Genomic DNA, 12441 nt, shown 5'->3' on the forward strand with positions numbered 1-12441 from the left:
TGTACACTGTGGGCAGGGTCAGCCTGAGTAGCAGCAAATACAATACTGTGGTTTTAGTTTCTTTGCCGAGCAGAGTTTTTTTCCAACCTCGAGTTTCTTGAGGATGAGGACAATGTCTTATTTATCTTTGTATCCCATGTACCCAACATGGTGCTTGGCACAAAGACAGTGTCCAGTAAGTGGACATGTTACTTCTTTAAAATAAAGAAACGTTGAAAGCCAGATGGAGTACATGACTTATGTGCTCCTGTGTCTCCCCATATGTGTTGGGGGTCCACAGTACATTTGGGGCTGAAGTTCAGGTTGGCTGGTCGGGTATCTCATACCTTAAATGTGAAATGTCAAAAAAACATTTTCACCTCCATCCTCTTCCAGAGCTGTGAATAGAACTTGGCACCCTGCGAGGTGGTTACTCAGCAGTGCCCATTCTGGAGCCGTCCCTGACAAGGCACAGTGTGAATCCTAGGTCCAGTCAAGATTATTAAGAGATCATTTGATAAGCAAAAAATTATCTAGCAAGTTGAAATTGGACAAGGTTACCTGAGCAGGTTACCCCTTTTCTTAAGGGCGAAAATTTTAGTGGCAAGTTATTTTAGCTCTCTTTGGAATCACACTGTATTTGACCTTGAACAGTGTGTTGTTTTGAAGGACGGAATGACTGACTAGATGCTAATCCTAGAATATGTACCGCGTTAATTGTTCCAGGAACTTTCACAGAAAAGCTGGTTTTATTTAAAACATACTGCTCATTACACGAGAACCATCATCCTTTTACTGGCTGAGTTCAGCCCTGGAACGTGAAGGTGAAGTGTTTCTGTTCGGACATAAAGAAAGTGAGGCATCCATTTCCTGTCTGAGGAGAACTTCGCTGTTTACCAGTCAGCTTTGTGTGCTGAATCCTCTTCCCCCTTTAATAAACCTTGGTTGTTTTTTCGTCAATCTGCTGCTGTTGTGTGGTTCTTTCTAATTTTTTTTTCCTTTGTGGAATGAACATTGGTATAGACCATCTTGATGGAAGGTGGGCAGACAACCAGGAGGAGGGTGATGAGAAGAAAAGTGACATTTGAAAACTATAATTTAATATGCCAAAATGTTTTTTCGATTTTTTTTTTTTTTTCTTTAGGATAAGGAAACCTGTGTGGGTACCAACAATCAAAGCTACATCTGTGACACAGGACACTGCTGTGGACAGTCTCAGTGCTGCAACTACTACTATGAACTCTGGTGTAAGTCCTTGCCCCCTGGGGCATCTGTGGCACTCCAGGGTGCTCCTGGTCACGGTCTCTGCTCATTGGGAAATGGTGGACTGGGCCATGTTTCTTACTCTCTTGGAGGAGGTGTTGCAAGTAGAAACTGTTGCTGGGTTCTAGATGCAATTCCTCTGTAGAGGACTGGTCCAGTGCCCTTTGGACACCATGGGCTAAAGACTAGAAAATATGGTCAGAGTCTTCTGAAGAAGCCATGGGTACGAGGTCTGCTGCAGGAACTCCTGCCTGGGGTTCTCTCTGACGCCACCTCCAGTGTGTCCTGAGCAGTGGTAACAATACACCCTTCCACGAGCCAGCCCAGACGCCCAGGCTTTGCCATCTTTGCGAAGAGAGGTTGCAGCAGCCAACCTGTGAATGCCAGGCGAGGCTTTGTGGAGAGCTGTAGTGTTGTTTTCTTATCACAGCCTTAAGGACTTCCAGGATTCCTCATAGAGCATCAAGGAGCTGCCTCTGTTTCTGAGGGTCCCTGTCAAAGGGATCACCTTCTCCTAGGTCCCTGCCCATGGAGCCCTCTCAGGGTGAGGGAGTCTAGAGGTTTAGCCCCTTTGTTTCTTTCCCATTTCTCAAGCTGAAGTGTCTGGAGGCTTGCTTCTCCAGTGCACCTCCCCTGTTAACTCTCAGCTAATTGCCACGTGCAGACAGTCCTCTTCTTGCCACTGGTTTGTTTGAGGCCATGAACTTGCACCTTTCAGGCTTGCCCAAGGGTGGCGACATCACCGTGATCTTCAGGGAGCGAGCCAGGTTCGAGGAGTTCACTAACACACTTTGGATTCCAATCTTCTCAAAGCTTGGATGAGACCCTACAGGATGCTGGACAACGAATCGGGAGGACAGGAGAGTCCTTAGGGCAGGGTCCCCAGGTGACCGGCACTGCACCGGTTCTCACAACTGTCTGTAGAGAGGAGAAACAGTAGACTGTTTCCCCAGATAGTTCTAAGCTCCTGTCACTCCTTCTGTTTGGAAACAAACTGGGCTGGTTTGTCAAACTATGCCTTTGCTGCCAGTGTCACCCTGTCCTTTCTCCCCTTCCTCTGTCTGATCTCCCCACTCCCTCCACATCAGTGATGTGGTCGGAAAGCTACAAGTGCTATTGTTTAGTATGGAAAGGAAATTAGATTCTTGGCTGGTCAGTCTCTCCCTCTAAATGTAAACGTATTTTGTAGCCTGTGGGAGTGGTTCCTTCAAACAGGACCTCTCCTCACCCTTATACTTCCCTTTCAAGGACTGAGGACTAGCTTGTCCTTTCTGAGGAATCCCAGGGGCGGTCAAATGCATACTTCCTTCCCAAGGAGACGACAGGGCTCAGGATGTCCCCACCATTCCTCCGTGAATATAAGCGACAGCAAAGGAGGGCCCAGAACTGTTGCTATTTTAGAAGGGGTGGGGCCAAGGGACTTAGTAGAGGACACAAAGTGCCAAGCAGGTGAACAGACTGTGTTTAAATGTTTTAAAATGTAGATAACCACAGGGTTCAAATTCTCCCTCCCACCCCTTGTTAAAACAAAAGTCGAAGCTGGGCTGCCAAAAAGCCACAGAGCTGCAGTTTGTTTTTCCGGGGCCTGGCCCAGGCAGCATCGGTTGTGGAGAGGCATGGGCTTGCTGATGGCCTCGTCTCAGACTGACAGAGCCTCCTGGGACCTTGGCGGAGCAGGCTCCGTAGCCACCAGAATTGGGTCACTGTCGTCAGGGTTGCGGGGGGGTGGGCAGCGGGGACAGGGAGACCCAGATGGCAGGGAGGCAGCCTGGGAACCAGGCACCTCATCCCAAGGGCTTAAAGAAAGCCAGAGGAGGAGCTGCTAAGTGGCTGATTATCTCCAGTTATGGTCAGCGGCGGAAAGGAGGAGGCTAGAGACCAGAGTCCGGACAGGGAGAAAAGACTCGCCACTATATGAGTTGGTCCACGCTTTCTGAGTTCTGGAGGGATGGAGGTTATAAAAGCAAAACTGTCCTCATCAGTGCCCAAAAGTGACTTCTTAGTCAGGAGATGCCCAGTGAGTATTTGGCCTCCCTCAGAATTCTTTGGTTTTCTTCCTTATCGGGTCCTGGCCTCTGCCTGATGTGTGTATAGAGGGAAGTTGAGTGTTGGAATGAGCCCCTTCAATTCTTACCAAAGCTGCATTTTTGGGGTGCCTGGGTTGCTCGGTTGAACATCCGACTCTTGGTTTTGGCTCAGGTCATGATCCCAGGGTCTTGGGATCGAGCCTCGAGTTGGGCTCTGTGTTGTGTGGAGCCTGCTTAAGATTCTCCCCCTTCCCATTCTCCCTCTGCCCCTCTCACCTGCTCGTGCGCTGTCTCTCTCTCTAAAAAAAAAAAAAACAAAAAAAAACCACCACCACCAACAAAAAAAAACCCCTGCTTTTTGGTCGTTTTGAACCCCTTTCCTTCTGATTGCCTCTAAACTTTGTCCGAAATGCAAAAAGAACGGGCTTTGGGTTATTCTTTTTGTCTCTTTCCTTTGGAAGGAAAAAAAGTCTCAGCCAGGAAATCCTTGGCTGAATTTCTGTCAGACCGAGTACCTCTTTAACCACGGTTGCCTACAGGGAAGGCCTCAGGGAAAAAAGGGAAAAATGCCATTTCCACCAACCCTTTCATCTCTACTGAGCTGAATTTTCCTGTGTGCCGAAGTGTCATGCGTGCGTGCGCGCACACACACACACACACACACACGCACATACAGACCTTAGGCTTCATCAGCACCCTTTCTCCCTTTCAGTTGTAACCTAAGCCAGTAGTTATTACTGGGCCTGCATCAAATGGGAAGCGAAGGTCCTGTTTTAGCACTAAGGCTATAAGGGCTGGTCATCATCATTATTGTTACCCCATGCATTTTTATGGCACTTGTACTTTAATTCATTATTCAGTCATTTATTCATTCAGTAAACCCTTACTCCAATGGTTCTCAAAATTTGGCAAGCATCCAAATTTCCTGGAGGGCTTATTAAAACACAGAGCTCTCGGCCCTGCTCCCAGTTTTTTATTCAGTAGGTCTGAGGTGGACTTGAGAATTTGTGGTCCTAACAAACTCCTACTTGATGCTCTGACCTCTTCTGTGTTAGAAACTGTGGGGAGTCATACATAATCTTTGCTGTCAACAGGGAATCTCCTAGCAGAGAGAGGAGATAAGACACAGCCCCCCACTAGTAACACTGAGAGTGGAATGTATGTGGCAGGACCACTGTGAATGTTCAGGAGAGTTTGCTTTGGCTAGCCAAGATTCAGGCAGCCTTCGTGGAAGAGGTGGGATTTGAAGTGCACCCTAAAGGGTGGATAGGATTTAAACTTATGAAGAACATAGGGGCCCCTGGGTGGCTTAGTCGGTTAAGCATCTGACTTCAGCTCAGGTCATGATGTCTCACAGTTCATGGGTTTGAGCCCTGCATCGGGCTCTGTGCTGACAGCTCAAAGCCTAGAGGCGAAACAGCCTCTAGGAATCTGAAACAAGATTCTGTGTCTCCATCTCTCTCTCTGCCCCTCCCTCCTCACGCTCTCTCTCTCTCTCTCTCTCAAAAATAAAATAAACGTTAAAAATTAAACACATGAACATGAAGAAGGGTACAGTGGCTTTGCAGGCAGAGGAACAGCATAGGCCAGGACCCCATGGGAAAGAACATTGTACGCGTGATGTTGTTCACCCTTCCCCTGGGCCTGTGGGGCTTGTCTGGGAAGGAGCAGGAAGTGAGCTAATGTGCACAGAGCTCTGCTACATATGAGGCACCGGTAAGGTCTTCAATCACATCGTCTCCTTTCACCCTGAGAGCAACCCTGCTAGGTACGCATATCATCCCCATGTGTCCTGACCCAGGGGCGTTAAGTAACTGTTCATTTGGATGCAGATGACTGGTAGCGTCAGTGTGCCTCACTCCAAAGCCACCCCCTTCCAGAACTATGAGCCAGACTAGAAGGTGATGGGCCCAGGTCGTGGAAGGTCCGGAATGTGCGTGTTTAATTTCCACCTGAGGATGCCCTTCATGGCACAAGTAGAGCAAAGAGGAAAACCAAAGGTGAGAGAGGCCACCAACATGCTCAAGGCTAAAGATCCTGAACCTGGATCTCCCGATTCTCATCCTAGGGCTCTTTCCACTCACCAAGCTACATTGTCCAGGGAGAGGTCAGAGCTGGGAATTTCTGCTCCTGAGATAATTTGAGGGACCTTCACCCGGGTATCGTTTTCCCTTGTCTGGGCCTTAGTTAGGGAGAGGGGAGTGTTTCTGGGCAGTGGAATCCCTCTGAGGTGACATGAAATTCTGTTTAAGACTGCCCCGCTTGTTTTCCACCTGTTAAATTTTCCTTTTTAGTTATCTTAAGATGTCCATTGTTGGGCTGCTTGTAAGGAAGGCCCATGGCATTTGCCACCCTTAGCAGGGTGGAGAGTGGGAAGCTGGGGCCTTCTTCTAAGCCCCGATTGGACCCCCACTTGCCCCGATTGGACCCCTGCTCCTAGAGGTCCAGGCTTCTGGACAAAAGTAGGTTCATCAGTAGTACTTGGGCTAGCTTTCCAATGAATGTAGCCAAGAACAGAACCTAGAAGCAGACTTTGGACTTGTTCCACTGTCACTTTTTTATGGAGTATTTTTTGGGGGGAATAAAAGAGGAATGGAAAGAAAACCCTTCCCATAGGTGGTCATACCTGTAACAAGAATAGTAGTAACAATCTAGAGAACTTATTATATGCCAAGCATGGTTCTGAGGACTCTCCATATATCAACTTGTTTATTCCTCACAGTGACCGGTAAGGTAGAAACTGTTATTCTCCCATTTTACAGGTGAGGGAAGTGAAAACAAAATTACCAAGGTCACAAAGCTAGGAAGTAGTTTTGTGAGCTGTGATTTGAATCCAGGTCACTGCCTCTTCCCTTCTATAACTGCAGTCATGCTTATAGGAAGCTTGTCCAGTCTTTCAGATGAACTTGTAAGTCTTCTGAGGTCTTCTGTTCCCTAATTCAGGCCTTTTCCACAGAGGCAGTGGCAGGAGCTCCTGCTGAGAGCTTTAAGGGGCCAGGGAGGTCACCCACCATCCTATGGCGTAGAAGGAGAGCTAATTTACAGTATGCTTTGGCTTCCTAATGAGGAATTTCCTGCCCCGTTGGGGAGTGGTGTTTTCCCAAGTTTATAGTGAACTCTGGGGCACATGACTCAGTTCCTACATTGAACTGTGATTGTTTTTCAAAACTTGTTTTCTGTTTTGCTTAGCATGACAAATGCTCCCCACCATGAGATCACAGCTTTCAAAGTTGTCATTGGGGAATGTAGTCTCTGGGTAGATGTGTGTTTGGAAAGGAGGGCATGCTTCTGTCTTTCTCTGTGTGTCTCTTTCATTAGGTTTTTCTTTTGTAAACTTTCTTCCTTGTTTGTGAAATCTAGCAAAAAGATCAAAAGTTTGTACAACTCCGGAGGGACCAGTCTGGATATTCTCCCTTTTAAACTTGGTGGGACATTACTTTGACTCCAGTGACTCCCAAGAGAGTCCATTTTGTGAGGGCCAGACGAGAATGCCTTTTTCCTTCCCACATTAACCCCACCATTGGGACCAGCTCATTAAGGGTCTTTTCTGGACCTGTGCTAACACACCATCTTGCCACTAGTCGCATTCTGCTTCCAAGTTAGATTTCCCTCCGGTTTGACCCACACACATAATCTTTTGTCATACTGTAGTAGAACTGAAGAGGGGTGTCTGGCTGGCTCAGTTGAAAGAGTATGCAACTCTTGATCTTGGGGTGGTGAGTTCAACCTCCATGTTGGGTGTAGAGATTACCTAAATAAATAAAAACTTAAAAAAAAAGAAATGAACAAATTGGAACTCATTTTGAGACTTGTAACATAAATATAACATCACACAACTGGTACCTGGTAGGGAGACTTTTTCTACCTGTTATTCTACATGAAAAGAAGTAGGGTGGTGGAATTTCAATGGACGCATGAGTTGTCTGGTGCTGTCTTAGATATGACTAAGGCAGTTTTGCTAAGGGTGTGTGTTCTAGTTGTCTCATTTCTTCCCCCAGTCTCCTGCCCTGCCTAATTTTTCCTTTAAAAAAAAAAATCTGTTTTTCTGTTATACTCCTAGTTTGGTGGATCTCAGTCTTTTTTCTGGATGAAGGATTCCCTTAAGAATCTGATGAACCTTGGGGCGCCTGGGTGACTCAGTTGGTTAAGCATCTGGCTCTTGGTTTTGGCTCAGGTCGTGATCTTGGTGGTTCGTGAGATCAAGCCCGGAGTGGGGCTCTGTGCTGACAGCGTGGGGCCTGCTTGGGATTCTCTCTCTCTCCCTCTCCCTCTTGCCCTCTCTCTCTCAAAATAAAAATACATAAGTATTTTTAAAAAAGAAAAACAAAAAACAAAACATTAAAAAATAAAATCATGTTTCTTATATAGTCTATAAAATGAGAAATACTGTCCCTGGATCATTTATATTGCAGCATAAAGGTTAAAAGTTGGTTTACCTTTTAGGTAAGAAACTACTGAAAAAAATGCCTTGGGAGGTAAAAACTAGTTGAGTTAGATGCTAATTATCTAATGAGAGAATGTACGTTAAAGGTATACCAAGAAATATAAAGGATTGTGAGACTATGCTGGGCAGGTGAGAGAAATATAGGTAATATGGATGAGTGGTTAGCCCAGAAACTCTTAGACTGGACTCTAAAATGCATTTGGAAACCAGACTCTTCAGCAGAATGCACTGTACTTTTTTGTGCCACCAACCCCCAGCCCTGAAAAGGGTCACAGATCCAGTTGGCAGGGGCTGAGGATGTTACGGGACAGCATCAGGGAACCACTTCCCTCCCAGAGCTCTTCTCTGGCCTCAGCACCATTTCTGAGGGCTCTTGTGATGGTGTTTATCCAGTCCTCAGTCAACCAGCAGCAGGAGAGAAAAATATAAGTGAAATTAAGCAAAGGTCATTAGCGAGTCTGGGAAAGACCACAAGGGAGACTTCTTGACTTCAACTTATGTGTATGTTCTCTGCTTAGGAATGGGGTTTTTCAGGGCGCCTGGGTGGCTCTGTTGAGTGTCCAACTTCGGCTCAGGTCATGATCGTATGGTTTGTGAGTTTGAGCCCCACATTGGGCTCTGTGCTCATAGCTCAGAGCCTCGAGCCTGCTTTAGATTCTGTGTCTCCCTCTCTCTCTGCCCCAACCCACTCGCATTCTGTCTCTGTCTCTCTCAAAAATAAATAAACATTAAAAAAAAAATGGTAGGGGTGCCTGGGTGGCTCAGTTGGTTAAGCGTCCAACTTCGGCTCAGGTCATGATCTCATGGTTAGTGGGTTCCAGCCCCGCATCAGGCTCTGTGCTAACAGCTCAGAGCCCGGAGCCTGCTTCAGATTCTGTGTCTCCCTCTCTCTGCCCCTCCCCAGCTCATGCTCTGTCTTTCTCTGTCTCTCTCTGTCTCTAAAAAATAAATAAACGTTTAAAAAAAAAAAAAAAAAGAAATGGGGTTTTTCTGTTTGCCGATGGGATAAAGGGAAAAAATCCTCAGCCCATTGTCCTCCACCTGTTCTCTGGTTGGGAGGCCTCAGGAGAAGGTTCCATTGAACACTGACATGTGCTGAAAGCAATTAGGTGTCATACATACAATGGTGTTGCCTGCCTGCCAGGGCCAGGCTGCTGTACCACTGTCCCGTTTCACTGTGGTGGCTTTGTGAGAAGATTCAGCAGGGACACCCCTGGGGGACAGAAAGAGCCATTGCCAGAAGCCACACCCTAAATGTCAGTGCGATCTTTTGGAATATTGTATTCTGGTACAAATGGGGAATAAAAGCAGGTTTATTCACATACAAGTTTGTTTGGGGGAAAGGAGGGCTTTTTTTTTTTTTTTAAGTAAGCTCTGTATCCAGCACGGGGCTCAAACTCACAACCCTGAGATCACACAGTCTACCGAATGAGCCAGCCAGGAATCCCAGGGCTTTTTTTTAGAATTTATTTTAAGTTATTTTTATTCTTAAAAAATTTTTTTCTTAGATGTTTATTTATTTTTGAGAGAGAGAGAGACAGAGCATGAGTGGTGGAGGGGTAGAGAGAGAGGGAGACACAGAATCCGAAGCAGGGTCCAGGTTCTGAGCTGTCAGCACAGAGCCTGATGTGGGGTCTGAAACTCACAAACCATGAGATCATAACCTGAGCTGAAGTCAGACACTTAACCGACTGAACCACCCGGGCGCACCCCCCCACCGCCCCACCTTTTTTTTCTTAATAATCTTAACTCATTCTGATAAGAGATTCATGTGAAAATACTTAAGTTCTAAACACAAATTTATCATCACAAAGCAGGTAATCAAAAATACAGGTAGCATTTGTAATAGAAAAAATTGAAATTAATCAGGTGTAGAGAACAAATGAACAGTAATCTGTTCTTAGTAACAACTCACCTTACAATTGTTCCTCAGATAAATTTTTTATTGAGAACTATATATATCCTTTTTATTTTTAAGAACTACATGTTCACCTTAGAGAAATTTGAAATGCAGGTAAGCAAAAAACAGCAGATCTAATACCAGAAAATCTACTGTCCTGTCATCCAGGTCAAAGGTGGCTTCGCTTTTTTTTTTTAATGTTTATTCATTTATTATTATTATTTTTTAATTTTTTTTTAACGTTTATTTATTTTTGAGACAGAGAGAGACAGAGCATGAACAGGGGAGGGTCAGAGAGAGAGGGAGACACAGAATCTGAAACAGGCTCCAGGCTCTGAGCGGTCAGCACAGAGCCCGACGTGGGGCTCGAACCCATGGACCGCGAGATCATGACCTGAGCCGAAGTCGGATGCTTAACCGACTGAGCCACCCAGGCGCCCCTATTTATTTATTTTTTGAGAGAGGGAGAGAGAGAATACCAAGCAGGCTCTGTGCTGAACATCACAGAGGGGCTCAAATTCACTAACCATGAGATCGTGACCTGAGCTGAGATCAAGGGTTGTATGCCTAACTGACTGAGCCACCCAGGTGCCCCAGGATCATATTTTATGCTGTTTTGTATTTTGCTTTTCTTTTCTTTTTTTTTTTTTAATGTTTACTTATTTATTTTGAGAGAGAGCACACACGCGTACAAGTGGGGGAGGAACAGAGAGAGAATGAGGGAGAGAATCCCATGCAGGCTCTGCACTGCCAGCACAGATCCTGCTGTGGGACCCAAACCCACAAACTGAGATCACGACCAGAGCTGAAATCAAGAGGCACTTAACCGACTGAGCCACCCAGGTGCCCTGGTTTTTTCACTTAATGTTAGAAACATCTCTATATGTCAAAAGTACGATTCTATGAATATTTTTAAATGATTTATGTCATTTCATTGTGTGAATACATTACCAGAAGAACTTAAAAACCTATCTAGAAATTTATTATTATTATTTTTTAAGTAATTTCTCCTCCGAATGTGAGGCTTGAATTCACGACCCAAAAGAGGTCTATGCTCCACTTACTGAACCAGCCAGGCATCTTCCCCTCTTAATTTTTTAAAGAAAGGACAGCAAAAATATAAAATTGGTCACAGACATTTTTAAGTTTAATTTACTTTGTTTCCAGGTTTATAATTTTAAGGGCAAAATTGAAATTTCTTCTAATCCTACCACTTAAAAATAAGTCACTATTTTTGTGTTTTTCTTTCCAGTCTCTTCCCCTCCGTGTGTGTGTGTGTGTGTGTGTGTGTGTGTGTGTGTGTGTGTGTATTTTTTTCTTTTTTTTTTTTTTAACAAAATTGCTCAAGGATTTTCTGCATACATTTGAAGATTGGAGAGGGGTCTTATATTGGGGTTTGCAAAGATTCTCTGAGTCTGACCCAAGAGAACACAGTGGGAAACAAGAAGAAATAATCGGCCTGGAGAAGGGGAGGCTGCTAATGGCCCTGAGTCTAATGTAATCACAGGCCAAAGGGAGGTGGGGGTGTTATTTGCAACTGTAGGGGATGGAATTGTACTGGATTATATCAAGAGCAGAGGAAGTCATTTACACTCTCTAGGGAAGAGATGGACCTGAGGCGATTAGAATTTTTCCAAGTATAACTTTAGTGACTTGTATTACACCAGTGTGCGTGGAAGAGAAAAAGCCCGTGATCTTTTTGGTGATATCAAGAGAATCCTAAGAATTCTCTTATCAGGCAGCCCCTCCAAGGCCCTTTGCAGTTGCTAATCCACTGGGATTTTGAGGGGCTCTTTGCTTTAGGTGAGTAGCCTCATATAGCAGCAGGAAGTGAGGCTGTGGACTGGCCATACGGTACTGAGCAGGGCTTGGAGGTGGGGGTGGGAGATGCGTAATAAGAAGGGCCGAAGCATTTGTGCCTGGGACAAAAAGAGGAGGAGTGTGCTGTCCTAAAAGGTGAGCATATTTCATGCCCACCAAACCTAACACGTAGGCCCAGTGGTGCCAGACAGGTGCCTGTCACCCTCTCCCACCCCATCTTTCACTCTGGCACAAGCACGTGTGAAAATTGAACACAGGTTCCAAATACGAATTCACTCGGTGAGGCCCGACAGTGCCAGCCTCGACCAGGTGGGCACTGTCTGGCCCCCCCCCCCCCCCCCCCCCCCCGCTCAGAAAGCTGCCCCTCTGGCTGCTGTTCACCCGCTGCGTGTGCCTCTCTGCCTTCCCCCCTGCCCCCAGGGTTCTGGCTGGTGTGGACCATCATCATCATCCTGAGCTGCTGCTGTGTGTGCCACCACCGCCGAGCCAAGCATCGCCTTCAGGCCCAGCAGCGGCAGCATGAAATCAACCTGATCGCCTACCGAGAGGCCCACAATTACTCAGCGCTGCCATTTTATTTCAGTACGTACACGAAAAGCCGCCAACCCCCCCCCCCCCCCCGCCGTCCCCAGGGAGGACACACACAGACTGTGGGCCCCAGTGGGCCCTCTTACCCAGCACAGCACAGAGTCTTGCAGCTGTGGGAATGAGGGGCACTCCCCTTCGGCACAGAGGAGCATGTGAAGCCGCTGGTCCGGTCCAAATCCACACCGGCCAGGTTCTGACCAGGTTTCGGATCCTTTAGCAAATTATTTTTTTAAGGCAGATGGTCAGGGGATGTATGATGTGAGTAAATCAAGGTTTAGATTCCTGTGGCCTGAAATCCTTCCATTTTGCTAACTGCCCTGTGATATGCCTGAGCCAAGGCTGCCATAAAAGAGGCAGATGGTGGCTGTGGGGGGGGGGGGGGGGTGGTGACACTGGGACTTCCTGAGAACCAAGAAACG

General features: G+C 46.4%; 1 protein-coding gene across 6 annotated transcripts in view; it reads left to right on the forward strand.

The window, feature by feature from the left end:
• Nucleotides 1-12441, forward strand: part of WBP1L (WW domain binding protein 1 like) — an 87060-nt gene that overhangs the window by 69996 nt on the left and 4623 nt on the right. For all 6 annotated transcript variants that reach the window (XM_042909340.1, XM_042909341.1, XM_042909342.1 and 3 more), the window contains 2 exons: nucleotides 1124-1226; nucleotides 11855-12016. In XM_042909340.1, coding sequence (XP_042765274.1) covers nucleotides 1124-1226; nucleotides 11855-12016 — 265 coding nt within the window. The remainder of the gene's footprint in view (nucleotides 1-1123; nucleotides 1227-11854; nucleotides 12017-12441) is intronic.

Source organism: Panthera leo, chromosome D2, assembly GCF_018350215.1.
Source record: "Panthera leo isolate Ple1 chromosome D2, P.leo_Ple1_pat1.1, whole genome shotgun sequence".
Classification (NCBI taxonomy): domain Eukaryota; kingdom Metazoa; phylum Chordata; class Mammalia; order Carnivora; family Felidae; genus Panthera; species Panthera leo.